This window comes from Rasamsonia emersonii (assembly GCF_000968595.1).
Source record: "Rasamsonia emersonii CBS 393.64 chromosome Unknown ctg1118621760451, whole genome shotgun sequence".
Classification (NCBI taxonomy): Eukaryota; Fungi; Ascomycota; class Eurotiomycetes; order Eurotiales; family Trichocomaceae; genus Rasamsonia; species Rasamsonia emersonii.
This window is the reverse complement of record NW_013562988.1, coordinates 1-25,303: the sequence shown is the minus strand read 5'-3', so window position 1 is coordinate 25,303 and position 25,303 is coordinate 1. Positions and strand designations below refer to the sequence as shown.

The window sequence follows — 25,303 nt, the reverse complement described above, 5'->3', positions numbered from 1 at the left end:
TTCCTAAGAGTGAATGATGCGCTCCGCCATCTGGACTCCTTTGGCTATGGCTTTGGAACTTCTCTTGTCGTACTGTTTTTTAAAAAGGATTTGTGAAGGCAACGTTTTTTTTTACCAGTCTCAAAACTGCTTCACCCAGTTTTCTTCGGTTAGAAGTATTCCCGATTCCGGCGAGCCTTGGTCAACGTCTTTTCTTCAATTATTGTACAACGCAGGACGCTAAAAGGGCAGAAGATCGCCCTTGAGACAGTAGATTGGTCTGTCAATGGAATATGGAATGAACATCGAAGATTGTTCGGGTTGAACGAATTTGGTGGCGACATCACTGGTCTAGCGATGCAGAAGCCTGGTACCGATATTCGACACAAGATCCTTCCTCATCATGTTTTCCAGCTCCAGTGCATCGTTGATTCTCTGACCGTGTCCCGGGACTGGTCGCTCGATATTCTCGGAGGCCATGTTCTCTTATTCCACCTGCTCAGAGTTTCCGTCCGAGAAGAGATGTCGATCTCTTCATGGATCGCAACAACGAGAGACCTCTTAATGGGTTCTGCAATGGGGTTGACGTGCTAGTCCAATTTTTCGAGAAGGATGCTATGCTGCATGGAGACCCAAATCGACACAAGCAACATTCAGAGCTCCTGGTAGAACTACGCGATGACTTTGTGAATTGGCTCGGAGAAACTAAGTATATGTATGGCTTGAAGACTATCCCTCCATCTCGCTTTTCGAACACAAACCCTAACGGGCTCTGGGAATATTCTCCATTTCTTTGCGGTATTGGTCTGATGGAAGCACTAGAACTGGCATACGGCGTGAGTTTCCTCATATGGGATAGTATACCAGAACCGATGTGTCTCATACACCTCCACAACATGCTGGTGCAGAAGGGTTATATCACACAACCAATTGGATTGTACGATAGCCTGCAGGAGCTCTTCAAGACCTCATTCTTCGCCAATGGCAATGTACCCAACTCTGATTTCAATCAAGCCTTCCTTGCTGTGATTGACGAGACGGGCTCTCGTCGAGCAACTTTCCACCGACGGACAATCCGACGGCATGTCGGTCGAACCGCAACCGACATCCACGGTCTTCTGAATCCTTGTATCAATCGTTTCTTCAAGACTAAGTCCTTGCTGAGGCTCTACCGTGAGGCAGACTGGGTTCCTGACCGTATTCCCGATGAAGAATTTCCTATCGGCTCGGCCCTGGCTGCGCTGCGCATCGGCCAGACCAAGCATGTAACCGATCCAGTGACAGGCAAGAAGGTCATGGAGAACACAGAACTAGTCAAGCGTGCTAGGTCTGCGGGAATGGATGATGCGACGATGATGATGACGTCGTCTATAATACAAAAGAGAAGCAACGATCAGGGAATCCCGGAAAGCGTTTTGGCTGCATTGCCCGAGGGATACAAGACCGCCCGTATGCCGGAATACAAACATAGTGGCAGCGATCCTAGCAAAGGTCCCTTCAGCAGCGGGGAACTGTTAGATCTGCTCAAACTCGATATTATCAGCGATGTCTCCGGCGAAAGTCGGCCGCTCTCTAGTTTAAACTACGTATGGGTCACTGCGCGTTTCATGTTACTGTTCCATCAAATCGAGGACAAACTGAGGCGCCTCCGTAACCCACTGTGGGTCCAGGCATATGAGGGAAACTCGGTGATGACGCGGGAGAAAAGAGTGTCACTTACAGCGCTTGTTCTGGCTCAGGAAGACGAGGAGTGCATGGAAGTGATGGCTGAAGCATTTCAGAGCCCGAGGGCTGGATTTATGAATCATGTCTATTGGGACGACTTAAGACACTGAGGCGCCGAGGTCAACTACAGTAGATGACGAGATCGGGCCATCTTGTACGGTAATGTGAAACAAGAGCTTAAAGAGTAAATCTGACTTTATGTCCTAACATAATAGCACCGTCTTAGCTGTTAGTCTCTCTACCGTGGCACTTTAAGTAGTTAAAAAGTCATTTAATTTAATTTATATCGATTTGAGAGTGTAAAACTGAAGATAAAAGTGATCAGATGACATACATAATAATGTTAAAAGTAAGGCAGTTGAGTTCTCCCACTTGACTAGAGGTAAGTATTACACAAACTAATGTAATTGAATATCTATTTTTAAAATGATAATAGTAGTAAATAGGCAACCAACAAGAAAGGCCCAAAGATTTATATAAGACACTGTATGTGCTTTGAGAATGGTGACCTATAACTCGAAGTAACTTAGGCTTTTATTTGCGGAGCGAAGCGAAGCAATACTAATTCTATAATTTAAATTAATAGGCCAGATGCCAATCACCCTAAGACCCTAAGTATATACTATATGGTGGAAATCTTCCTTGAAAGTTGCTATATATATAGCTTATTAGGCAACTAGATACAAAACTTACTAAGAAAATTGACCTCTCTTACACCCCTACTGACTTTGCCAAGTTGTTTGCCTATAATAGCAGACTTAGGCATGTCCTTTATTAATAGCACAGAAAAAGATAAAGGATTAACACCATATTTTTCTATGATAACTTCTAATTATAAGAGTTCTCCCTTAGTACATATTCTAAGGATTTCTTCCTTAAGTTCAGACATCCTTGGTAGTGCGGGTAGTTTGGTGATCACTGAGGTTGATCCTGGAGAGGTGCAACCTGTTGTTGGAATGGAATCTCGGTGATAAAATGCCATCCACAGAAAGCGGCGTCGGGTGCCGCTAAAAAGGTGTCGTTCCCTCCTCCGACTTACTCCGTACAGACTATATATAGAGGTAGATCGGTTGATAGATGGATGAGATCTGTAATAGGTATGACACTGTCACGCCCTTTCTTTGTTTTTTCTCCTTTCTGAAGATTTCCATTTATTGTCAGAATCATACCGATTTATTTACTTGTTACCTCACGCACGCAGGTACTGTACATTACATAATTATGTTTTAGGCCATGAGGAGGAAAAATTAATCTACCATAGATTAGAATATATATTTAAACCATCCATTATGCAGACTTGATGAATTGCAGTTTACTTTTTATAATTTATTATAATCTACACGCATGTATGTATGTACCTACCTATGTACTGTACAATACAAACTGCTTAGAAAGCTTAACTAGTCTTCTTAAACGCCACGGCACAAAGTGTATCTTAAATTAGACGCGGGATTGATTCCCGGAGCGGAAATTATACTCCGCAGTACATTACTGGATGGAAATCACAGAACTACCTAAGCTTACTTCATCACTTTATACTTTAGTTAAATGACATATGTCCTATATTTTCCCTCTTTGCTACTCTACAATTTGTGTGATTGTGCTGCTAATTATAATATGCTTCCGGCGGCTGGCTTCTAGTTCCGCAACGTATAAACCCTCGCCTCCCACGGTCGGAAGATGGTCCGATATTCCAGCTTCGGCTCCGTGACGTGGTAGTTGGCAATCACCAACACCGCCAGGTCGATGTCGATCTCGTTTGGGATGTCGTACGTCGCCTCCTCGTTGGAGAAGTTGCATGCGATCAGCGTACGGAAAGGCCCCTGCGCGCGCAGGAAAGAAAAGATCTGTTTGTGCGTCGGGTTGATGGGCACAAAGGCGCCGTAGAACTCGGCCGCAAGTCAGTATCATTTTCAATCAATCAAGACTTCTTGTTTCATGACGTCAGACTCACCAGCAAGGGATGTTGTTTGCGCAAAAGGACCAGTTTCCGGTAATAGTTGAGCACCGAGTCTGGATCCCGTTCCTGCGTATACACGTTCAGGTCCGTGTACCTTTCATTCATCTTCAGCCAGGGAGTCACCCCGGGCCCTGTGAAGCCTGAATTGGGACTTGTGTCCCACTGCATCGGCGTGCGGGCATTGTCGCGGCTTTTCAGCTGGATGGAGTACATGACATCCGACATGTCGGGCTCCTTGTCGGGGTTCTGTTTCTTTCGCTCCTCATACATGCTATTCCCCCCTGACCATTAGCACTGAACTTCCATTTGGGCCAGATACTCACGCTTGGTAGTATTGTTGCGTTTCGACATCCTTATAATCTTCAATCTTCCAATTCTCCGGATGGGGAACTCCCAATTCCTGGCCCTGGTAGAGATAAATGGTGCCTCGCATGGACAGGAGGAAGGTACCAAGCATCTTGGCAGATACTGACCGATACTTGGGATCCCGCGAGCCAAAGCGAGACAAGCATCGGGGCTGGTCGTGGTTCTCGATATACAAGGAGTTCCATCCTAGACCGCTACAATTAGTTTCACCTTTCATCCTATGTCTCCATCTGCAAGTGCACGCTTACCGTGGTTGCCCAGCATATGTTGCTGCCAGATGCGCATCACGCGAGCAAACTCCGGGAGCTCCCACTTGCGAATCTTCCATTTGTCGCCGTCGGTGGCGTCTAGGTCCATGTGATGGAACTGGAAGACCATCGAGAGCTCCCGGCGGTCTTTGCCGACGTACTCGCTGGCTTCAAACTCGGACACTCCGCAGGGCATCTCTCCAACGGAACAGCAGTTGAATTTACTCAGTGCCTTGGTATTCACCTCGTGAATATACTCATGGACATTCGGCCTGTCTGCGGTCAACACCTATCCTACCGCTAGAGAAAGACGGAGGATTCGAAAGCACTTACCCATTCGTGAACATCATCAGAGCCGGCTGCTCATACTTATCCGGATTCACAATCGGAGCGTCAGGGAGACCGGGAACTTTGGAGATGAGGTTCACAACATCAAACTTGGGGGATTAGTTTGATCGACGTTTTGCCATCATCAGGCCGCTTTTCAAACTTACACGGAACCCGTCAGTTCCCTTCTCGCCCCAAAATCGAATAGTATCACATATCTCCTCGCGAACTTCGGGGTTGTCCCAGTTTAGGTCTGGCTGAGATGATGAGAAGAGATGTAAATCTGCCAAAAGTCAAGACGCACATTCTCCGACAGGAAATCCAATCGCGACCACGTACACCACTCATCGGTATGTTCGTCATATGTCCACGCCGGACCTTGCCAGGAACTGTCAGTGACCAGCTCCTGAATTGCAGTAAATTTTCTAACCTCCAAAAAGACTCTCCCAGTTGTTGGGTGGCAGCCTTTCCCCATTCGGTCCCGTCTTCCCCCTCTTCCAGAAATACCAGTTCCTCTTGGGATTTTCCCGGCTCTTCTTTGATTCGAGGAACCATTTATGCTAGTTGCTGTTAATGCGTCGTCCAACCGACAAGGAAACATCGGCATATACCACTCACCTGGGAACTAGTGTGATTGAACACCATATCCATCATCAGCTTCATGCCTCGCTTGTGGATCTCGTGACACATCTTCTCCCATGTCTCCATGGTGCCAAACAGAGGATTGATCGCTCTATAGTTGGATATATCGTATCCTTGATCCTCCAGGGGCGACTCATAAATTGGAGTCAGCCAGAGCATATCGGCGCCAAGGTTCTTCAGATAATCAAGCCGATTGATGATGCCCTGAAGATCTCCAATCCCATCATTGTTGCTGTCTTGAAATGACTGGACATAGATCTCATAGATGACCACTTCGCGCCACCAGACGCGGTCAAAGTCCATGATGGACGGTGTATACGGGTTGGTCGCCATGGCGTGAGACTGTCTAAACGGCTGCTTGACAGGGTGAACAGGGTAAACAAAGGGAGATACTTTCTTGCTTGACGGCAGCGTCTGCCTGAGTTGTCTCGTGGTTGTCGGAACGAGGGAAGACCGCAACCGACTGTGCAATATTCTAGTGTAAATTGGACTCCTCATCAGTGGTTTAGAAGACGAAACCTATCTGAATTCGGAGTGGTCATCATATAAGATGACTAGATGTAGGGCTTCCTCGACAGCATGGCCGACGTAGCGATGACTGAATTACAAAACTCTGTTTTTTGTGCTATGGAAAGTCCTAGGAAATAACCTCCGAAGTCCATACCCTTCATAATTGACGAATGATCGTAAACATGACTTCACGGAAGGGCTCGGATTTCTGGGTTAATCTGAATAGATAACCCGAATTCCATCCGATCCGTCTGGCTCGGCAAGGGAGTCCGTGACCAATTCAGTAAAGAAAGCTGTCTCTCTAAAACCTGCACTGCTATGGATCGTTGATGAGGAATAATTTATCTGCTGGCGGCAAAGCCTGGTATAGGAAGCGATGGATTGTCCAGAAGATATCAGGGAAGCAGCGCTCGCAGCCAAGGCCGCTGGAACAGACGATGTGGAAGCAGAGAACTTGGAATGGTGGCAAGAAGCAACGGTGTACCAGGTGCTGATACCGAGCTTCAAGGATACGAATGGTGACGGGAAAGGAGACATCGGGGGAGTCATCGAAAATCTGGATTATCTGGTCGACCTGGGGGTTGACATTGTTTGGCTGACCCCTATCTTTGAGTCGCCAATGTTCGATATGGGGTATGAGCAACAGAACAAGGAAATGCGATGGTCACTGAGAAAAGACACAGGTATGATATCAGGCACTATACGCAAATCCACCCTGCGTACGGAACAATCGAGGATGTAGACCGTTTGGTGCAGACAGCCCACGAGAAAGGTTTGAAGGTCATTATCGATATTGCGCTCAACCACACATCTGTCGAAGTGAGTATGATATGGGATATCTTTGGCTAGCCCAAGGAAAATCTGACGGACAGGGTTGCATAGCATGAATGGTTTCAAACCTCTCGGGCCAATCGACGCAACCCCAACGGAGAAAAGAGAGACTGGTACATCTGGCAGCCGGGAACAGTGGATGCTGAAGGAAAGCAAAATCCACCTAATAATTGGGAAAGCGCCTTTGGGGGTAAGGTCTGCAAGACGTCTGTCGCAGATGATGCTGATCGCCGACAGGGTCTGCTTGGACATATGATGATGTTGCCGGCGAGTACTGTAAGAAAACCCCTTGAGCCAAAGAAAGTGGTAAGATATGTTTTACTTATTGACAAAGACATGCATATCTTTGGGGAGAAACAGGCCGATATCAACTGGGAGAACGAGGAGGTCCGGCAAGAAATCTACAAGATATTGCGGTGGTGGCTCGACCGCGGACTTGATGGATTCCGGGTAGGAAATTGTTGCCCCAAACTCGGCTGACAAGAGCGTTTTTCCTGATTGTTTTCATCTAGCTCGATTGCATGAATCTGATCTCCAAGGCACATGGTTTCCCGGATGCTCCTACGATCAAGCCGGGAGAGCCGTTGCAACAAGCCAACTGCCGCTTTGCCAATGGGTGAGTTGACTCCTAGCAGGGAAGGAATGAGCTCACAGTAAATGCCTGCGGCAGTCCCAACATCCACAAGCACCTACAGGATCTGAACGAACATGTATTTTCCAAGTACGACATTGTCACGATCGGCGAGATGTCATGCGGAATCTCGTCTGATCAGGCGGTCGAGTATCTCTCCAAGTACAAGCCTCGTCGGGAGTTGCATCTACTGATTCAGTTTCAACACGTGGAGCTCGATTGCCATGACGGGGACAAATGGCTCCTCCGTGAGTGGGAGCTGCCGGAATTGAAACACATCCTGGACGACTGGCAGCGGAAGATGATGCATTGTGGCGGTTGGATGACTCTGTGGATGGAAAACCACGACCAGCCCAGGGGCATCTCGAGGTTTACCACATCGACACCCCGGTTTCGCGGCTTTTGTGCGAAAATGCTGGCGATGTGGCTCTTCACGCTGCGAGGGACCCCGCTCCTCTTTCAAGGCCAAGAGCTGGGGATGATCAATCCTGAATGCTTCTCAGAAGAGATGAACCAGGATATCGAGACGGTCATGTTCTGGAATTCGTAAGTAGGACGGCATCTCACACTTGTGTTATTGGAAACAGGCTTATGAATCAATCGACCATAGCGCCAAGCAGCAAGAAAACTCCGAGAAAGTGGAGCACGCGAAGAAGGCGATCCAGCAGAAAGGCCGTGACAACACTCGCGTTCCGATGCCGGTGAGTGTCTTACAGTACGTCAGGCTGAGATCGAACCTTACTGATCAGAACGTGGCAGTGGACTGGAGAGGCCAACGGTGGGTTTTGCTCAGATGTAAGGCCGTGGATGCCTCCCTGTCCCGATGGCAAGGAATGGAGTATCGAGAATCAGCAAAAAGATGAAACTTCGGTCCTGTCGTTCTACCGGAAGATGATCCGGATGCGCAAGTCGCATCCAACGTTGGTAGGTCCATCCCAACTGATCAGTTTGTCGCTGGTTCTGACAAGTGTAGCTGCATGGCTCCATCGAGATAATCGACCTTGATAACCAGTACATATTTGCCTATCTCCGCCGTTTCAAAGGGACTCGCTACCTGATCGTCCTAAATTTCTCCCCCGGTGCGGTGCCGTGGACGGGTGCGGACAAGGGGTGCGCACTGGAAGATGCCAAATTGCTGCTGTCGAATTACGACAAGCAATCGGAGAAAGTGCGGGATCCCTTGATCTTGAGGCCGTTCGAGGGGCTTGTATATGAATTAAGTCAGTAGCCAGACTGCTGGGAAGCAGCTCGCGAGGAGTCATGTCGAGTTGGGACGGGAGAGACTTCCGTTCGAGAATGTACACAAAACACGTGCCTGAGAGATGGAAAGCAGTTGAATCTAGATAGTCCATTTCACCTCTCATCCTTTCTCTATCTACACATAGTACCAGATATAAGGGGGAAACCCTGCGTCCTTATGACGCAGAATCAGATAATGCCGCTCTATGTGTATGCTCTTGCCTAGGTAGGGTTCTGAAGAGCCGATTAATAATCCCTCAGGAGAAAGCACGCAAAATTTCAAATAAATCGAACAGTCAGTGAGTCAGTCGATGTCTCGGATATTTGTGGCGATGACTTTGGTTGCATTCTTCGCGGGACACGACTTGCGTCACAGACCTGCTCCATGCCATCTTGAGGAAAGATATAACACAAGATATAACACGAAAATATCAATAACATAACGAGGAAGCCTGTCAGTGTTGAATCAGAGGACAAAAAAACTTAATGGCTGACTGACTGATACGAAGTGAGTGACATCTCTTCAACAGGATATGATTATATCCTGCTAATAAGCCCAGTGCTTCGTTCTTTGGCAGAGAGTTCTTACGAGTATCACACATCGGGGAAGATTAGTGTGTTGATAAAAACACCATCCAACATTCCAACTTGTCTCCCTCCCCCTTGCAGAGGCGCTCTTCAACACCATCAAAAACTCTGTCTTGACTTATTTCAACTATTATTGTGCGATCTTTCGACAAACTAACCTCCTACATTCCATTCCATTCCCCTCTGCCATCCCTTCCTTCGTTCTCTCAGCACAACAGACACGAAGACGGCTCTAGACCGATCGCGCAAACATGTCGACGATAAGGCTAAACCCTTTTACGAGAGATAGAGAGGGGCAGTTCCTATATGTGGATGCATAGCGATCTGTCTTCCTCCAGCCCAGTTATTTATAAAGGGACCACTTGCCCCTTCTCGTTCGTGACGAGTCCGCGTTCTGTCTTGTGCCCAGCCATATCGTCCTTAGACAATCAATCACTTTTCGATTGACTACCTACCTCGTTGCTTAAAAAGGGACGACCAGGACAAACCAAGGATGGCGCCCGTCAGAAATGTCCTCCTGCTCATGCTCTCGGCGGCCATGGCGGCCCCAATATCCCCGTCGCCGGTGGATGAGGAGAAGGCCAGAATCCACGACATGACCGAGGCTGAGAAGGCTGCGATTGTAGGTCACTCAGTTTTTTCCTTCTCCTACTGCTGAATCCAGTCAATAGATACTGACGCGTCAATCCCAGCCATCCCTGGTGGACGTCGCCCACAACCGGCATAAGAGCGAGCCCATGCAGAAGGCCTCTCCCCCAACCATCATCGTCAACTCTGGAGATGTCGCCTCCGCCGCTGAAGCAGACGCCCTGCACCCTCCACAGAAACCCCACGAAGGACTCAGCGGCTCGTCCCTGCTTGGCGCCCTAGCGGGGCAGGCAGAACACGGCCCCCTGGGCAACTCAGTGGATGACAAGGCCAGCAGGCTCGCAGACGAGTACATCGAGAAAGTAAAGGGCGATCTGCATGCGCGGCAGCTTTTACCAGGCGACATCATAGGCAAAGTGCCGGGAGTCGTGTCGGACGTCGCAAACGCTTACATCGACGGCATTAAGAGCAAACTGCAGTCCCGGGATGAGATGCAGACACCGGGAGAGGAGCATCACTCTGGCAATGCTGCCAAGGACCATGACTCTAAGGGCCATGACTCCAAGGATCATGACTCGAAGGACCACGACCACGACCACGATACGCAGAGTCACGACCCCCACAGCCCAACAACAGGCCTGAAGCCCGCCCAAGCAATCGACGCCGTGCACCTGGCGACCGACATCGAGGACTGGGTGCGCGGCGGACTCACAGGCGCACACGAACTGGAGCGCCGACAGGGTCTTTCCGGATCAGATCTGCCAGGGATCCTGATGGGCATTGCGGCCGATCCGAAAAAAAAGCTGGGAGACCTCACCAAGGGCATCAATTTTGGCGGTAAACGAGTCGATTTATTGCCGCATTAATATGTTAGGAGAGGAGAGGAGAGGAGAGGAGAGGAGAAGAGAACCCTGTAGGTATTCTTGCTCAGGCTATACTCTGCTCTACTCTACTCTACTCTACTCCAGTCCAATGCCAGCCTAATCGACAGTGCTGGCTCGTGGAGGAAACTGTAAACTTTTTTTCGAACTTTCTTCTGTTTCTTCTTCTTCTTTTCTCTCTGTTCGTTTTCTTTTCTTTTTCTTTTTTTTTTTTTCTTTTTTTTCTTGTCCTTTCTCTACAAGGTCACTTACAATTATTTTTTTCTTCTGATCTTTTTGCTAGCCGTGTCCTGTAATATGACGACTCACTGTTCCAGGACAGTATTATATTATATTATTTCCTGTGGTGGCGATGATTATTAATGTAATTGCTTTTTTTTTCCTCGTGTGATCGCCGTAGAGACAAATAATCCGGACATTTAATAAACGATCGTTCGATTTCATTCTCCAGTAATAATACCAACACCAACTTCGAAGACTCAGTCTGATATCACAGCTCGTTCGTCATCGTCATTATTCCAAACTGCAAGACTCACTAGAATGAGTACACAAGGATTAGTTAGAAACAAAATGAATGAAAAGAACATGCAAAATCCCTCCCGGTATCCGATCCCTGCATTTCGCCAAAGCAGAAGAAGATAAGAAGAATGAAATATTCCGTACAGTCCTCCTTTCCAAGCAAGAAACATTCTTTCCAGGGTATCTCATCAGCCATACGGCCATAGGAGAAAAGAAAAAAGTCAAGTTAATAATAAGTTCGCTGATCAGTCATCATCCAAGTCTATCGACTCGTCGATTTCCACCCGTGTCCCCAACGCTTCTCGTCCCTCGCGGATCATAGCCTTGAGCTGGTCGTTCAGTCGCCGAATACTGGCGTCCTCCTCGCGCTCGCGGCGACGCACCTTGGCTGCTAACCGTTGGGCTTCAAGCGAAGCCGGACTGTCCTTGGACGATGGCCGCGATGGTGTGAACTGGCTCTTTGTTGGAGTACCCGGCCGCGCGGATATCGTCATCGACGTCCGCGTGGGATTGAGAACGGATCTCCTGCTCAACCGAGGCATGCCGGTGGACCGGCGAGGCTGAGCACGCCAGGCACTACCCCTTCGCGGAACCCTGCGTGCCGTATTGGTGGGACTGCTGCTTCGAGAGGAGAGATGTTGTTTCCCGTCAGGGACCAGCACCCAGCTGGCGCGGAGATCCTGATCGCGTGCCTTCTCGTAATCTTCGTCTTCGTCGGCCGGGAAGTCTCCGGGAATAGGGTTGGGAGACTGGGAATCAGGACCAAAGACATCGTCCTGGCGAGACACCATTTGCCAGGAACTCTGGTCCAAGGTCGGCGGCGAGTTGGCCGTCATACGATATGACTGACCTCCACCGGCATAGAAACCACGAAAAGCGCTCGACCAGCAAAAATCCCAGACCTTGCCCACGACGTTGAAAACAGCTCGACCCCAGCCCCTGTACGGCGATTCTGCTTTGTTCGTCTCTTCTGATACGCTGTGGCTGCGTTTGCGATTTCCGCGCCCATTGTTTTGGTCATTGTAGCTGTTCTCCTCGTGCTCCTCCCTTGCCTGCAATACCGTGGGATCGCGATATCGATTCGGTCGGTAATCCAGCTCCTCCTCCATGGCATCTTGGTTCTCGTCGGTCTCGAGATGTCTCGTCTCCTCCAGTCCCCCAGCTAGACGGTAGTCGGTGTTGACCAAGGGCGCCGGGCTGCCCAGCTCGCCCGACGACACGGGGTCTAAGAAGGATCGGTCCTCTGGGCCATCCCGACGCAGGCGCTTGCGGGCAGAGGCGTTATCGTGAGACAGAAAAAGAGAGGAAGAGGCAGAAGGCGTCCGAGGTGGCTGGAAGAGCTGGGAAGAAACACGGAAGGGCGCGTCGCCGCTGAGAAAGGAACCAGGCATGTCGGCCATTATAGGGCCTGGCAGGGCCCCTGTTCGCAGTCGACTCCTGTCGAAGAATCCTGCTGCTGGTCTATTCCAGTGAGACGGGGGCGAGGAATGTACTCTGCATCGGCGGTGGTGACGCGAGCGACGTAGACGGGGCTCATGAGATGCCGGCTGGAAGAGTTGGGGATGCGGAGCGGGGCGCAGTAAACACCGCTGAGCCAGCGCTGCGTTACAGTGAAAAAAAGCTACAATCGTCATCACTGCTCCAGTTGGGAACCATGCAAGTCTACAGTTAATGAAAACGATAAATTCATTGGTAGATCGTCACAGTCGTACTCTATATGCATCATTCCTCGAATTTCCTTCTTTTCTGACCATCTACAGCTTCTGTACTGTCCAGGATCGCCCTGCTGCTTCCAATCCATCCTCGCCGTCGACCAGAACACACCAGCCCTCGCTGCCCCGGCCACCTTCACCACCGATGGCAGCCTCAAAGTGGGAGCGGGCGTAGTTGAGCACTTCGTCGTCGAAGGTGCCCGGCTGCAGCCAGACAGCCGGGATGCCGGCTTGATGCGCCTCCTTCAGGAGCTCCAGCGTGACGGGCGGCGGCGTGACGAGGGAGAGAGAAGTCTGCGAGGGTTCGGGCAGGGCAGAGGGTGAAGACACGGTCGCATATTTGTGCGAAGGCAGGTCAATGCTGTCGGCCCGGGGATTAATAGGAGTGACTGGCAGCGAGTGCTGGTGATACCAGGCCAGAACTAGGACAGAAGTAAATGCCAGTCAGCCAAGTTACTCACAAGAAGAGGCCAGGGTTTGTTTACTTTTATAGCCGAACTTGCGACTGTCGTTGCTGGCGCCGGCCACAGCGAATCGCGGGGACGAAAAGAAGCGCTTCACAGCGTCCATTTTGGTTTCTTTCCGTGGGGGGTTACAAATCGGATGGTGAAGAGGCAGATAATCGAGCTAATTAACCAGAGAAGAGTTCAGAGAGAACTGAGGGGCTATGGAGCAATCGTCAATCGGCAAGCATGACGTGCTCACGATTACCTAGGTTCATGCTTCTTAGCGTTTCTGCTCCGGAGATCGGAATCCATCCTCTCAAGGGACAGTATACAGACAACATGCAAGTCTGGCAGTATCACATGTCGACAACCTGCTTGAAGAGATAATGTAAAGTAGCAGAATTAAGATCTCAGCTCATAACTGGACTGTCAACTCACACCGTCTGCTGTGTCTGTACTCCGCAGCACACTCCCATTGGCTTATCTTATCAGATCAGCATCCCCGGATTAGAGACTTTCAATTCATGGCCTTTTTCCCTCAACATCCAACCCACGTCGACTCCCTCATCTCAAGAACAACAACCGGGCCTCCTCGCGAAGCTGGTGACAGCCCATGCCGCCTTTCGTTCCCCGCAAGCGCTCCCTCTCCCCCCGGGACCAGACGACGCCGCCGACCAAACGCCCCGCGCTCGATCAGGAGGTGACCAAGCTCCTCAGCAGCTCCGATAAGTCGTCCTTGAGCGACGTGTCAAGTGTCGTGGAAGATGACAGCAACAAAAAGCCTGTGAAAATTGAAAGGGACAACGATGAGGATGGCGAAAATGATGAGGATGACGACAACGAGGATGGGGTCGACTGGGAGGACGCGATGAAGACAACAAACGGTGGCCCCGTATCGCACACCACTCCAGTCCAGGATCTTGAATTGACCCTGGATCCAAGGGCCAACCGTCCATCTATGACTCTGCTTGACAACAAAAAGGGCCCGAGCAAGATAGAGCGCGAGATCCGAATTAACACCCATCGCGTCCACGTCCAGTGTCTCCTCTTCCACAACGCGCTGCGCAACGCCTGGATCAACGACTCGTCCCTCCATGACATTCTACGCCGCCAATTACCTGCAGAGATCCAGAAGGAGGTACAGAAATGGCGCGTCGCCTCTGCCTTGGAGCCACCTCCACCACAACCCCCACCAGAGGAGGAGGCTGGCAGCAAATCGAAGTCTGCGAAAAAGGGGAAGAATAAACGGTCGAGTCGCGCTGACCGCGACTGGAGCGATGGTGCGTCACAGCTAGAACCCGGGCAGCCTGACATGAATCGGGGAGATCCTATCCTGTCGCTACTGCGCGTCTTAGCGGCCTACTGGAAGAAACACTTTAGGATCACGGCCCCTGGACTGCGCAAACACGGATATCGCCCTATCCATGTTGTGGAGGATATCGTAACGTCTTTTCAGAAAGGAGAACATGACCCCATCCGGCATGGAGAACGGATCCGCGACCGTGACGAATTCCGCGCGCTGGCAGAGCGCTGCGAGGGCTCTCGGGACGTGGGCGCACAGCTATTCACGGCTCTATTAAGGGCATTAGGTATCGAGGCTCGTTTAGTTGCCAGTCTCCAGCCCTTGGGCTTTGGCTGGACAAAGGCCGAAGTCGATACCACGGAGCCCGCTAAGGACCAAGCAGAGACGAATGATGCTTCATCCAGCAGTGGCGATGATAACGATGACGATGACGACGATGATGACGGTACTCCCACAGAGAAGACCCCTCGTCAGCGTTCCAATTATGACCGCGATCTCCCATTCCCTATCTACTGGACGGAGGTCATCTCCCCGATTACCCACGAAGTCATTCCAGTCGATCCGCTCGTGTTGCCCAACCCGGTAGCCACCACTCCTGAACTCGTCGCAGCGTTCGAGCCCCGCGGCGCGCGGGCAGAAAAGGTCAAGCAGGTCATTGCCTATGTTGTTGCCCACTCTGCCGACGGGACGGCCAAGGACGTGACAACGCGATATCTGCGACGAAAGACCTGGCCTGGCAAGACCAAGGGATACCGCCTGCCTGTGGAAAAGATCACTGCAAAGCCGCTACGACAGGGTGGACCAGCGCTAACCTACGACTACGATTGGTTCAAAGTGACTATGAGAGGATACATGCGTTCGCAGAACCAGCGGACTATCGTGGACGACGTGGAAGACGCTAAGGACCTGGTTGCCAACCAACCCGAACGGAAACCTGCCAAAAAGGAAGGCGACACCCTTCAGAGCCTACGGAATTCGACGGAGTTCGTGCTGGAGCGTTTCCTGCGCCGGGATGAAGCGCTCCGCCCTGGCGCGCAGCCTGTGCGGACAATTGTCACCGGGAAAGGCGACAAGGCTAAGGAAGAGAAGGTCTATCGGCGTGCGGACGTGCTCAAGTGTATGTCCGCCGAGAGCTGGCACAAGGAGGGTCGACGGCCGCGGAAGGGCGAAGTACCACTGAAGCGAGTGCCCATCAGGGCCGTGACGCTGCTGCGCCAGCTCGAGGTAGACGCGGTGGAGCGTGAGACGGGCGAAAGGCCGCTGCAGGGGCTGTACGCCCGTTACCAGACGGAATGGATCATCCCTCCCCCGATTGTAGATGGCAAAATTCCGAAGAACGAGTACGGCAACATCGACTGCTTCGTGCCCAGCATGGTGCCGAAGGGGGCAGTGCACATCCCCTGGAACGGAACAGTACGCATCTGCCGGAAGCTAGGCATTGACTATGCGGAGGCAGTGACAGGCTTCGAGTTTGGGTCGAAGATGGCGGTGCCAGTGATCGAAGGAGTAGTGGTGGCAGAAGAAAATGCGGAGCTGGTGAAAGATGCGTGGCGGGCGGAGCAACAGGCAAAGCGGGAAAAAGAACGCTTGCAGCAGGAGAAGCGCATCCTACAGACGTGGCGCAAGTTCCTCATGGGGTTGCGCATTGCGGAGCGTGTGCGCGCAGAATATGGACTGCACGGAGATATGGAGATCGATAATCCGTTTCAAAGGAAGCCTCCCCCGGGCCGGCCTGCTGGTCAGTCAGCGCCATTGACAGAGCATGCAGGCGGGGATGAGAATGAGGATCAAGTCGACCAGGGCGGAGGCTTCCTACTGCCTGGACAGGATGACGATGACGCTGACGGTGATCGAGACGGACATCTGATCGTGGAACGAGATGCGGGGAAACGACTTCAGCATGCTCAGACGACAGATGATGGCGCCGAGGAGGATCCAAAGGTCAACAACAATGATGACGACGACTCGGAACTGAGCGAGCTGTCGACCCCTGGAGAGGAGGAAGATGCCGAGGATGAATACAATCCTGATCCACGGCCATCTTCGCAACGGAGACGGAGACGAGGGGGTGGTACGCAGTAAGAGAAGAAACAATACTCCGTAAATTAATATGAGCTAGACGGCTAGCAGCTACCTCAGCTCTAGTTGAACTTGTATGACTAGTTATGTAGCATGTATGTATGTACTGTACACATGGAATGAATGACTGACTAGACATTGATGACATTCCGGTCTAGTAGTAACTACACTCTCCTTCTGCCGAGAATAAATTCCTAACTGGTTGTAGAGAGGGAAAAAAAATGGAAAGAGAAAGAGTCATATTCTACTCTCTATCTGTCTGTTCTTTCGTTGGTTTAATACTGCTGGGTCGTATTCAAGAATCATGATGCTGGTCCTTACCTTATCGATATGAGATCACATCGCATCGGAGATCCGCTTTGCCTTCCGCCGCCAAGTTACTGTGAACGGTACTCCATAGAACAGCAACATAGCCATATTCTACTCTGACAGTCAGGGACTGGCCTGTCTCGCCTCCTTTTATATATATATACATATATATAATCAATCCTGTCTTGTGCGCTCTTCTAGAGAGACCAACTGCAGGCCTACAGCATGGCGGCCCTCGCGGCCAAAGCTTCAGGGCCCATCTACTTCGGCCCGTTTGTCGTCACGTCGCAGGTAGCTATTCCCTCTCTCTTTTTTTCCCTCTTCTCTTTTCCAGACAAGGACTTACCTGACCGTATGTACATACTTACATACGAGAATAGGTCTTCTACCTCACACCTCTCTCCTTCGCGCTAGTGAACCTCAAACCCATCCTACCAGGACACGTCCTGGTCTCACCACGACGATGCGTCCCGCGCGTGTCGGACCTCACCCCGGACGAAACAGCGGATCTGTTCCTGACAGTGCGCAAAGTGGGCAAGATGGTGGAGCGCGTGTACAACGCGTCGAGCCTCAACATCGCCATCCAGGACGGCGTCGATGCGGGCCAGAGCGTGCCGCACGTCCACACGCACATCATCCCGCGCCGCAAGGCCGATCTGGACCATCGCGGCGGCACGGATGCCATCTATGACATGTTGGATGGCGAGGAGGGGGATATTGGTCGCATCCAGCGGGAAAAGGAAAAGGAAGAAGAAGAAAAATCGCAGGGTGGTGGACAAGGTGGACAGGCGAGACGGTCGAAGTTCCCCGCCGTCGATAATGACAGTCGCAAGCCCCGCAGTGAGGAGGAGATGGCGCGGGAGGCGGAGATGTTGGCTAAGGAGATGGAGAAGGAGACTGACGATTAATCGATTATTCCGTCTGTTTCTGTGGTTGGATATAGCTGTTTGAATAAAGAATATATATAGACGTTCAACTATGGTCTTTCTTAGGTTAAGGGATAGGGGAAAGCTGTCAATCCAGTTGACCAGTGAATTATTGATTGGATCTGCTGCTGAGAAGAAGCTGAAGATCAGCGCAGAATGATCTACAATTATTGCTAGCGATTCTCATGTCCGTGTCCATCATATCCTTCATACACGTCTAATCTATGTAACATAGTGATATACCGATCAAACCCCGGAACGCCTCGCCTGGCCTCTTGCCTCTGTATATTAAATAAAGGAAAAGAAAATATGCCTCCAAAGAATGTGTCATACAATCTCGCACTCAACGTCCATTTCCATCCTTCTTGTCCGTCGTACTAAGATTTCGCTTTGGCCTTCCAGAACTCCTCCTGTTCCTTCAGCACCGTCGCCGCCCATTCCTTCACTTCTGGCAATTGGATCCGGGAAGCGACGTGGGAAAACTCGGACAGGTCGATACCGTGCGTCCGCTCGTACTCGACCATCTGCAGTAGCAGCTCCATCTTATCGATGTCGTGCACAAACTTCGCTTCTAGCGTCTCGTTGTCCTCGTACTCCTGAAACACGCGCCGGATCTCCCCGCCGGACAGCTGCCCACCGGGCACACCGCTCAGCAGTGTCGACTCGATGTAGTCCATCACCGCCGCCTCGCGACGCGCCTTCTCCTCCTTGGTCACCTCCTTGTCGACCGGAGTGATGTCCCCCACCAGCGACTCGGCCATATCGTGGATCAACGCCATCTTGGTGCAGTGCGGTATGTTCAGTCGCGACGCCAGCGACGGCGGGGCCAGCATCGTCATCACCGCCATGCGGTACATGTGGTCCGAAATCGACTCGCCATAGACCAAGCCGAACCGGCGCCAGCCCTCGCGCTTGGTCGTCTTCAGACGCTCCAGCAGGTGGAAGAAGGGAACAGGGGATGACGAGTGTTCTTCTGGGGGGTGCGGCAGAGTCGAAAGCACTATTAGAAAAACTTCAGCACCGTCTAGTAATATTTTTCTTTCCCCCTCTGATAAACCTACCTGTCTGCGCTGTCCACACCGGCTTCGGCGCAGCGTCGGAAGAACCCATTGTGCAACACAATTTAACGACTCAGACCAAACGACAGAGTGGAGAGTGAAAATACCAGCATGCGGCAAGAACGAAAACGAAGAAAATGGACTCTATGCCGCAAACAAGAGCGAAAGGGGTTGTTTTGGCGGGAAGGAAGAGGGGAAAACTGGACTGATACAGCCTGCAATCCCTCTGATAGGCGGGCCAAACACTGCAAACATCCCATGTTCGCTATTTCTTTGTTGACATGCAACACAGCACACAACTCATTATGCATTGCACTATTGCAAGGTTATATGTTTCTAAAATACAGCCGTCTATGTACGGGTCCAACTTCTCCTTATCAGTCACCCATGCAGTCCTCTCACCCTCCAGCGTCCGTGCCCTGGGCCTCTCCTTCGCCCGTCACCGTCTTCCTGCGCAATCTCCGCCTGCTGCAGCTTGACCAGCAGCCCGACTGGCCCGACCTCTCTGCCCGTTTATTTTCTGGCGGGCAGCAATCCCAGCGCCAGCGCATCAAGGGTGTCGAGTGGGCGCTCTACCATCTCTTCGCCATCTGGGATCCCGAAGGGACGAAAAATGTATTCGCCTCATCATCATCATCGTCTCCCTGACGGGTCTCGTGTCGCTGACTAGGCCAGAAACTCCGTCCGTTCTTCCCGCCGTTGGAGCCGCTGCAATCGCTTAATCTACGCGGAGCGTTGTTTCGATGTCTGTCTGACCTGAAGAAGAATGGCGACCTGGGCCGGGAGACGATCTTGCGCAAGACCATGCTCGACGATTGCAAGGGCGCCAAGTTCGAGGAGGTGCTGGCCATCTTTTCGACTGCCGTCCTCCGGAAAGTCGTGACGGAAAATGCGGATGCGCCAGGTCTGAAACTGGGCCTGGCCAAGAGCCTGACTCAAGCAGAGTACGAAAGGCTGGTCCCGCTGATACTGGCTCATTTGTCCTCCCTGAACACCACGACACAGAAGAAAGAGCGGGTGCGGAGCAATTGCGACCAATTCTCTCGTCTACTGGATGAAAAGGCTGCGGAGCTGGCAGATCGGTCGCAAAAGAAGCTACAGCCCCCGGACGAAATCCCGGGTTCAGAAAAATTGGTCCACGAGGTGAAAACCAACTGGTTCGGGAGTGAGGACTGGGCAGACACGCTACTATATGGGGGGTCTCGTGGCAGCGCGGATGGCTTTCTGGAGCTGCCATTTGAGGAGGCATGGTCCCGGGCAAATAAGGGGACTGTCAGCGATCTCAAAAAGCCTCACACGGCTGACCTTTTGCTGGACCTGGAGCACCGCCTCTCACAGCAGCGGGACCGTCTGCGCCAGTGGCAGGAGTTCCGGGAGGCGATCCAGAAGGAAGAAGAGAATGAGCCGAAAGAAGGGCAGCAAGCTCGCTCCAAGAACAAGAGTCTTGTCTTCCGGGAGCACCAGACATTGTCGGTGGCCAGCATTTCGAAGACGGTGCGACAACCGACGGGAGTGCGGGGGGCGCTGGACGAAAGACATGAAGATCTTCTGTCATCAATGAAGGAGGCTCTTGCTAAGGTCAAGGGCGAAACTGTTCCTAGAGTTCGATCAGAATCTCAAGATGCTCCTCGCAAGGTACAACGAAGCGAAAGCACGCACGATGCGACAGCACTGTCCCCTATCCCTGATGAAGACAACCGTGCTCCGACGCCATCTCCCAATATTACCGTCACTACTCCAGATCTCAAGTCTCGCGCTCCAAGCCCTGATCCGCCCCAAGCAAAATATTCCTCAAGGCAGCCTTTCGGTTTGGCATCAGCTGCCGCGTCACGTGCTGCGTCTCCTTCGCCCGAAGACGATGCTCTAGACCGACAGCAGTCTGCCAGCCCTGAACCAGAGCTGCCATCTCTTCCAACAACCCAGGCCGAAACACGACCATCCACCCTCGTCGAACGCACCCGCCAGTCCATGTCCCTTCTCCCTCCGCCCCGACAATCGGCATCCTTCCGCCGCCCACCTCGGCAATCCCAGCAGTTCCCCGTCAACCCATTCGAGACTCCTACCAAACAGCAGCAACAGCAGCAGCAGCAGCAGCAACGGCCCGAACCTCCATCGCGCTCGGGGGCATCCACACCGCGTGACGAGCTCTTCTCCGAAGACGCAGACTACGCCAGCGTATTCAAGAGCCGGCCACGTGTCGCCAACAGTCCGCTCTTCTCGCCGGCCGTCCACGTCGGTCTTGACGAGGATGATACGCTAGACCTTGGTGGAGGGATGGACAGTTCACCGTTGGCGGGCGCAAGAATGCGATAGATAACATGTCATGACTTTTAATAAATAGTCTGCACAGAATACAAAATTGAAATATAGATACATACTTGTGGAGAACCACACCAGGTCACATGTCAGTCACATGAGAGAGAAAGAGAGGTTAATTAGGCTCAATCTCACAAATATACACACAGTACAGTACAGCAGCACATTATTAGTACAGTACAGTACATAGACATCTACCGATTCAGTACCAAAGGGTCCTGATATTCTTTCTTTCTTTATTTCTTTTACTTTTTTGAGGTCTGTACCAAGTACACAGACAGACATAATTAATGCCCAGCTCGCATGCATACAGAGAGACATCTATACTACCTGGTACTGTACTGAAAGACTTTTTCTTCCAAGGGGGAAAAAAAGCTTGGTTTGGGTCGTATGATATTGTTACTTCAAGTTCCTGAAAAAGGGAAGAATGAGCGTATCGTAATGACGACTGACGGCAGTCTACTATCTTGGTTAATTTATTCGTTTATTCTTTCTTTTTATTCATTTCGTTTATTTATTCTCGTATTCGTGTATTCATTAGATGAGGAGTATCTTGTTTTTTTTCTTTCTTCCCTTTTTCTATGAGTTTTTGTCATGACGCATTTGACTAGTCTTAGGGATTCATTATCTCTTGCTGAGATGAATCACCAACGCAAAACGCGTAGAGAATTATATCTGATATAGGTTATCTACCCAGCCTGCTCAAGAAATGACCGGAAACTACGCTCCCACGGCGTAATGCTGGCACCCAGGCCACGCCCGATGAGAACGATCTTGCAGTGGTCTGGAGCATCGCGGCGGTTCTCCGAATCGCGGATCTCAAACACCTCTCGAACGGCCTGGATGACTTTGAAGGAGCCGTCATCCAGAGCCAGGATGCCCTTCAGGCGATGGATCTCAAAGTCTGTTGGGTGGGGAGGAGCATCGTCACTCTCACCAGTAGACGGTGACGGAGGCAGGACGTTCTCCCACAGCACGGAACGCAGCCAGGCATCAACCTGCGGAATCTTCTCCGCTGAGATCGCCGGATGTGTGATGGCGATGGTGGAGATTTTCGGGTCAATGTGAGCATGGCCTTTCTCCCGGAAGTCGAGACTGGACAGATGATCGTACGCGTGCAGATCCAGCACCACGCCCTCGATCTGCGGCGTCCGACTGTGATCCGTAACGTGGATTTTGGCCGCGCCGTTGATCGACGTGACCCGCTGGCGGACCTGCTCCAGCTCCTCTGGCGGGACGAGGTCGCTCTTGTTGAGGATGATCACGTCCGCGTGGGAGATTTGAAGATGTGCCATGGTCAGGGCGGGACCGGAGTGGTCTTCATGTCCTGCGTGCGTCGTCTCTTCGGGGGCCGGCTCGTCAAGGAGACGCAGGATGTTCTTTGCGTCCACGAGCGTGACGATCCCATCCAGGTAGATTGAACTGCCCAGGCCGTCGTCTACCCAGAAGAGCGGCGCGATGTTGCCAGGGTCGGCCAGGCCGGTTGTTTCCAACAGAATGTAGTCAAATGTCCCTCGACGTTCCATGAGAGACTCGATGGCCATGACTCCAGAATCCCTTGCAAGAGTTAGTCATCATACGCCCTATCCCCGAGAACAAACGCCCTGGGGATAAATACTTGACAGAGCAACAGATGCACCCATTTCCAACGTCGAGCCATTCAGTAACCTCTTGACCATTCTGGCTGACGGTCAGAGATTTTTCAATATCCGTAGCTGGGTGACAGTCCGGTAAGCCCATAGCCAGAACAGCCTGATCCTGCCAGGACAAATTCTTACATACAGTCTCCGAATTCTAATCATGAATTAGTAAGGTCCTGAGGCTATCCAGAGCAGGTGAACGAGCCATTCATGATCACTGCAATCCTCTTGCCATGCTTCTCGTTGAGGATATAGTTGAGCAGGGTCGTTTTGCCCGCGCCCAAGTAGCCTACAGCAGTTAACTTCTTGCCCTACATGCGATAAGAAGAGAAAAGACAAGACAAGACGTCTTGGCTTGTCTTCTCCTTCCTTCCAAGCTGGGCAGCGCCTTCCTACCGGTCACTAGAGTAATAGGCACTCGACTGGCCGCGGGCTCCTCTGCCTGCGATAACTTTGCCTTATCGGTGAATGGCAATGTCGTCACATCGACCAGCTCTGGAGGTGCCTCGTCGTCATCCATTTTGAACAGGCAACGACAGTCAGAGACGCGAAATAAGGGAAAAGAAACGAAACGAAAAATAATATTCCTTGCCTGGAAAGACAGACAAGTTGACGGTCGTCGAAGTTGCATCGAACTAGCTGACGGAAGAACCCCAGACTGCCGTCCCAAAACGGACAGGAGTTAGGGCTTAGGGCTGCGATGGACTGGTGCCTCTTCGAAGCGCCCGACGGAGAGCTCCGCGATGTCGATGTTGATGTCGACTTCGACCACCCTCTCTGTCCCTCGCTCCCCCCTTTATTTCCCTCCTCTCCCGTCCGTTCTTCGGTGAAGACTCCTGCGACGACGAGTGTCACCGCCATGACTGCTGCGGGAGTCTCTCCGTCGAGCTCTCCTCGCCTGCCCAGTCCTCCGCCCTTCACAGAGGTCCAGATCGGGCCAAAGTCGCCCAGGGTAGGAGAGTCGTTGGGGAGCGCAGGCGAGCAGCTGTTGGCAGAGGCAGATGATGACTCCAAACGGAGGATACGGCCGGGCACCAAGGCTGCAGACATGGCGTCGGGGCCTCCGCTGGTGCCGCTCTCGCAGGTGAGTGTTGTAAACAGGACAGCTAGATCTCGTATATATCGTACTGTCGTACTGATCCTCTCCCCTATAGCTCGATTCACCGTTCCAGCTACAAGAACACCTCAAAGCGCTCTACCACCACTACACAAAGCCCGATGGGTCTCGCACCGTTGTGCCGATAAACCGCGAAGTCGCCCTCTCTCTGGCCGAACCGCCCGAAGGCGTGGAACGCTCCCTCTGGCTCTACGAACTCTGCCGCTTCCTCACGATGAAAGTCAACAACCTGATCATTGCCTTCTTCGCTGAAGATCCGCCTTGTTCGGCGCAGACCTGTCCCGAGATGCGTGCGTCGGAGTGGCAGTACCTCTGTGCCGTCCACGATCCTCCCAAGTCGTGCTGCGCGATTGATTACTGCTGTCACACCCTCGACTGGGCGACGAACATTTTGACCTCGCCCAAATATTTCCCCAGTCGACTCACGTTGGGCTCGGAGGCTGCCGGAGGCCCTCAGGCCAGCATGAGGCATCTCACGAACATCTTCCGTCGACTGTACCGGATCTTTGCACACGCCTGGTTTCAGCATCGGGGGGTCTTTTGGCAGGTGGAGGGCCATGACGGTCTCTACGTTTTTTTCAAGACTGTTTGCGATGTGTACAATCTGATTCCGGAGGACAACTACACCGTTCCCCGCGAGGCCGAAGGAGCGGCTGCTTACGAAAACAACAATAAGGCGACGAGCGCTGCGGAGTCACCTTTCCCGGAAGAAGGCCGGCGATTCTCTATCCTGCGGAAGGAGAGCGACGGAGTGTCTCGTCCTCAGTATGAAGAAACGGAGTCACCGTCGATCAGCACGGGCGCGACCACTCGACGTCACAAGCACAGCCCATCGACAGGCTCGAGCGTGACGACGATCGCGGAGGGTGTGGAAGATGAACAGCGGGAGAAATTGCCCGAGGTGGACGAGGACGCGGAATGCAACCCAGACGCCGCTGAGCAGACATGGCAGCAACAAGAGACAGCTGCTGAGGCTAAAGAGCAGGAGACATCAGCTGAGAGCGAAACCAATCTCGGCGAACCAGGAGTCGAGAACGAGCCAGAAGCGTCGACCGAGGACACGACCACGGACGCGGAAACGGACACAGAGACGATCACCTCTCCAGCAGAGGTAACCGAGGACAGCATGAGCAATGAAGCAAGCAAGCCCGAGGAGGGACAAACTGAGGAGTCGAACGATGAGACTGAAACAGCAACACCGACCGTTCCGACGGTGACCAAAGCGGCTGACGAGTCTGACGAGTCTTGATGAAGCCGGCAATCATACATATCATTTTTCTTTCTTTCTTCCTTTCTTTCTGTTTACTTTAATGGATATCCCTTCTCGTGTTGAATTAGTACTGAACTAGTATCTTTTTTTATT

The 25,303-nt window shown here is 51.8% G+C and overlaps 11 protein-coding genes across 11 annotated transcripts; 7 read left to right on the top strand and 4 right to left on the bottom strand.

The window, feature by feature from the left end:
- Positions 1–515: 515 nt before the first annotated feature.
- Positions 516–2,482, top strand: T310_6825 (uncharacterized protein; the record flags this gene model as incomplete). The annotated part of the gene is made up of 4 exons (XM_013470372.1): positions 516–1,639; positions 2,055–2,086; positions 2,151–2,190; positions 2,377–2,482. 4 exons carry the CDS (start codon positions 516–518, stop codon positions 2,480–2,482), a joined length of 1,302 nt encoding a protein of 433 aa, XP_013325826.1.
- Positions 2,483–3,341: 859 nt separating this feature from the next.
- T310_6824 (Alpha-glucosidase/alpha-amylase) lies at positions 3,342–5,550 on the bottom strand (the record flags this gene model as incomplete). Its single annotated transcript, XM_013470371.1, has 8 exons — positions 3,342–3,593; positions 3,659–3,935; positions 3,988–4,216; positions 4,279–4,550; positions 4,612–4,715; positions 4,773–4,888; positions 5,036–5,165; positions 5,224–5,550. 8 exons carry the CDS (start codon positions 5,548–5,550, stop codon positions 3,342–3,344), a joined length of 1,707 nt encoding a protein of 568 aa, XP_013325825.1.
- A 583-nt stretch (positions 5,551–6,133) lies between these two features.
- T310_6823 (Alpha-amylase) lies at positions 6,134–8,447 on the top strand (the record flags this gene model as incomplete). Its single annotated transcript, XM_013470370.1, has 8 exons — positions 6,134–6,440; positions 6,500–6,576; positions 6,640–7,038; positions 7,101–7,204; positions 7,259–7,765; positions 7,830–7,934; positions 7,969–8,143; positions 8,193–8,447. The coding sequence occupies 8 exons, from the start codon at positions 6,134–6,136 to the stop codon at positions 8,445–8,447; spliced, it is 1,929 nt and encodes a 642-aa protein (XP_013325824.1).
- Positions 8,448–9,539: 1,092 nt separating this feature from the next.
- T310_6822 (uncharacterized protein) lies at positions 9,540–10,500 on the top strand (the record flags this gene model as incomplete). Its single annotated transcript, XM_013470369.1, has 2 exons — positions 9,540–9,668; positions 9,718–10,500. The coding sequence occupies 2 exons, from the start codon at positions 9,540–9,542 to the stop codon at positions 10,498–10,500; spliced, it is 912 nt and encodes a 303-aa protein (XP_013325823.1).
- Positions 10,501–11,279: 779 nt separating this feature from the next.
- T310_6821 (uncharacterized protein) lies at positions 11,280–13,316 on the bottom strand (the record flags this gene model as incomplete). The annotated part of the gene is made up of 3 exons (XM_013470368.1): positions 11,280–12,471; positions 12,859–13,168; positions 13,208–13,316. The coding sequence occupies 3 exons, from the start codon at positions 13,314–13,316 to the stop codon at positions 11,280–11,282; spliced, it is 1,611 nt and encodes a 536-aa protein (XP_013325822.1).
- A 489-nt stretch (positions 13,317–13,805) lies between these two features.
- T310_6820 (Rad4 family protein) lies at positions 13,806–16,732 on the top strand (the record flags this gene model as incomplete). The annotated part of the gene is made up of 3 exons (XM_013470367.1): positions 13,806–16,573; positions 16,659–16,669; positions 16,710–16,732. 3 exons carry the CDS (start codon positions 13,806–13,808, stop codon positions 16,730–16,732), a joined length of 2,802 nt encoding a protein of 933 aa, XP_013325821.1.
- A 376-nt stretch (positions 16,733–17,108) lies between these two features.
- T310_6819 (Bis(5'-nucleosyl)-tetraphosphatase (asymmetrical)) lies at positions 17,109–17,791 on the top strand (the record flags this gene model as incomplete). The annotated part of the gene is made up of 2 exons (XM_013470366.1): positions 17,109–17,235; positions 17,322–17,791. The coding sequence occupies 2 exons, from the start codon at positions 17,109–17,111 to the stop codon at positions 17,789–17,791; spliced, it is 597 nt and encodes a 198-aa protein (XP_013325820.1).
- Positions 17,792–18,186: 395 nt separating this feature from the next.
- Positions 18,187–18,919, bottom strand: T310_6818 (uncharacterized protein; the record flags this gene model as incomplete). The annotated part of the gene is made up of 2 exons (XM_013470365.1): positions 18,187–18,833; positions 18,871–18,919. 2 exons carry the CDS (start codon positions 18,917–18,919, stop codon positions 18,187–18,189), a joined length of 696 nt encoding a protein of 231 aa, XP_013325819.1.
- Positions 18,920–19,254: 335 nt separating this feature from the next.
- On the top strand, positions 19,255–21,180 carry T310_6817 (uncharacterized protein; the record flags this gene model as incomplete). Its single annotated transcript, XM_013470364.1, has 2 exons — positions 19,255–19,482; positions 19,543–21,180. The coding sequence occupies 2 exons, from the start codon at positions 19,255–19,257 to the stop codon at positions 21,178–21,180; spliced, it is 1,866 nt and encodes a 621-aa protein (XP_013325818.1).
- Positions 21,181–21,872: 692 nt separating this feature from the next.
- Positions 21,873–22,727, bottom strand: T310_6816 (CobW domain protein; the record flags this gene model as incomplete). The annotated part of the gene is made up of 1 exon (XM_013470363.1): positions 21,873–22,727. One exon carries the CDS (start codon positions 22,725–22,727, stop codon positions 21,873–21,875), a length of 855 nt encoding a protein of 284 aa, XP_013325817.1.
- A 796-nt stretch (positions 22,728–23,523) lies between these two features.
- Positions 23,524–25,189, top strand: T310_6815 (Mob1 family protein; the record flags this gene model as incomplete). Its single annotated transcript, XM_013470362.1, has 2 exons — positions 23,524–23,907; positions 23,978–25,189. 2 exons carry the CDS (start codon positions 23,524–23,526, stop codon positions 25,187–25,189), a joined length of 1,596 nt encoding a protein of 531 aa, XP_013325816.1.
- Between the last annotated feature and the right edge of the window lie 114 nt (positions 25,190–25,303).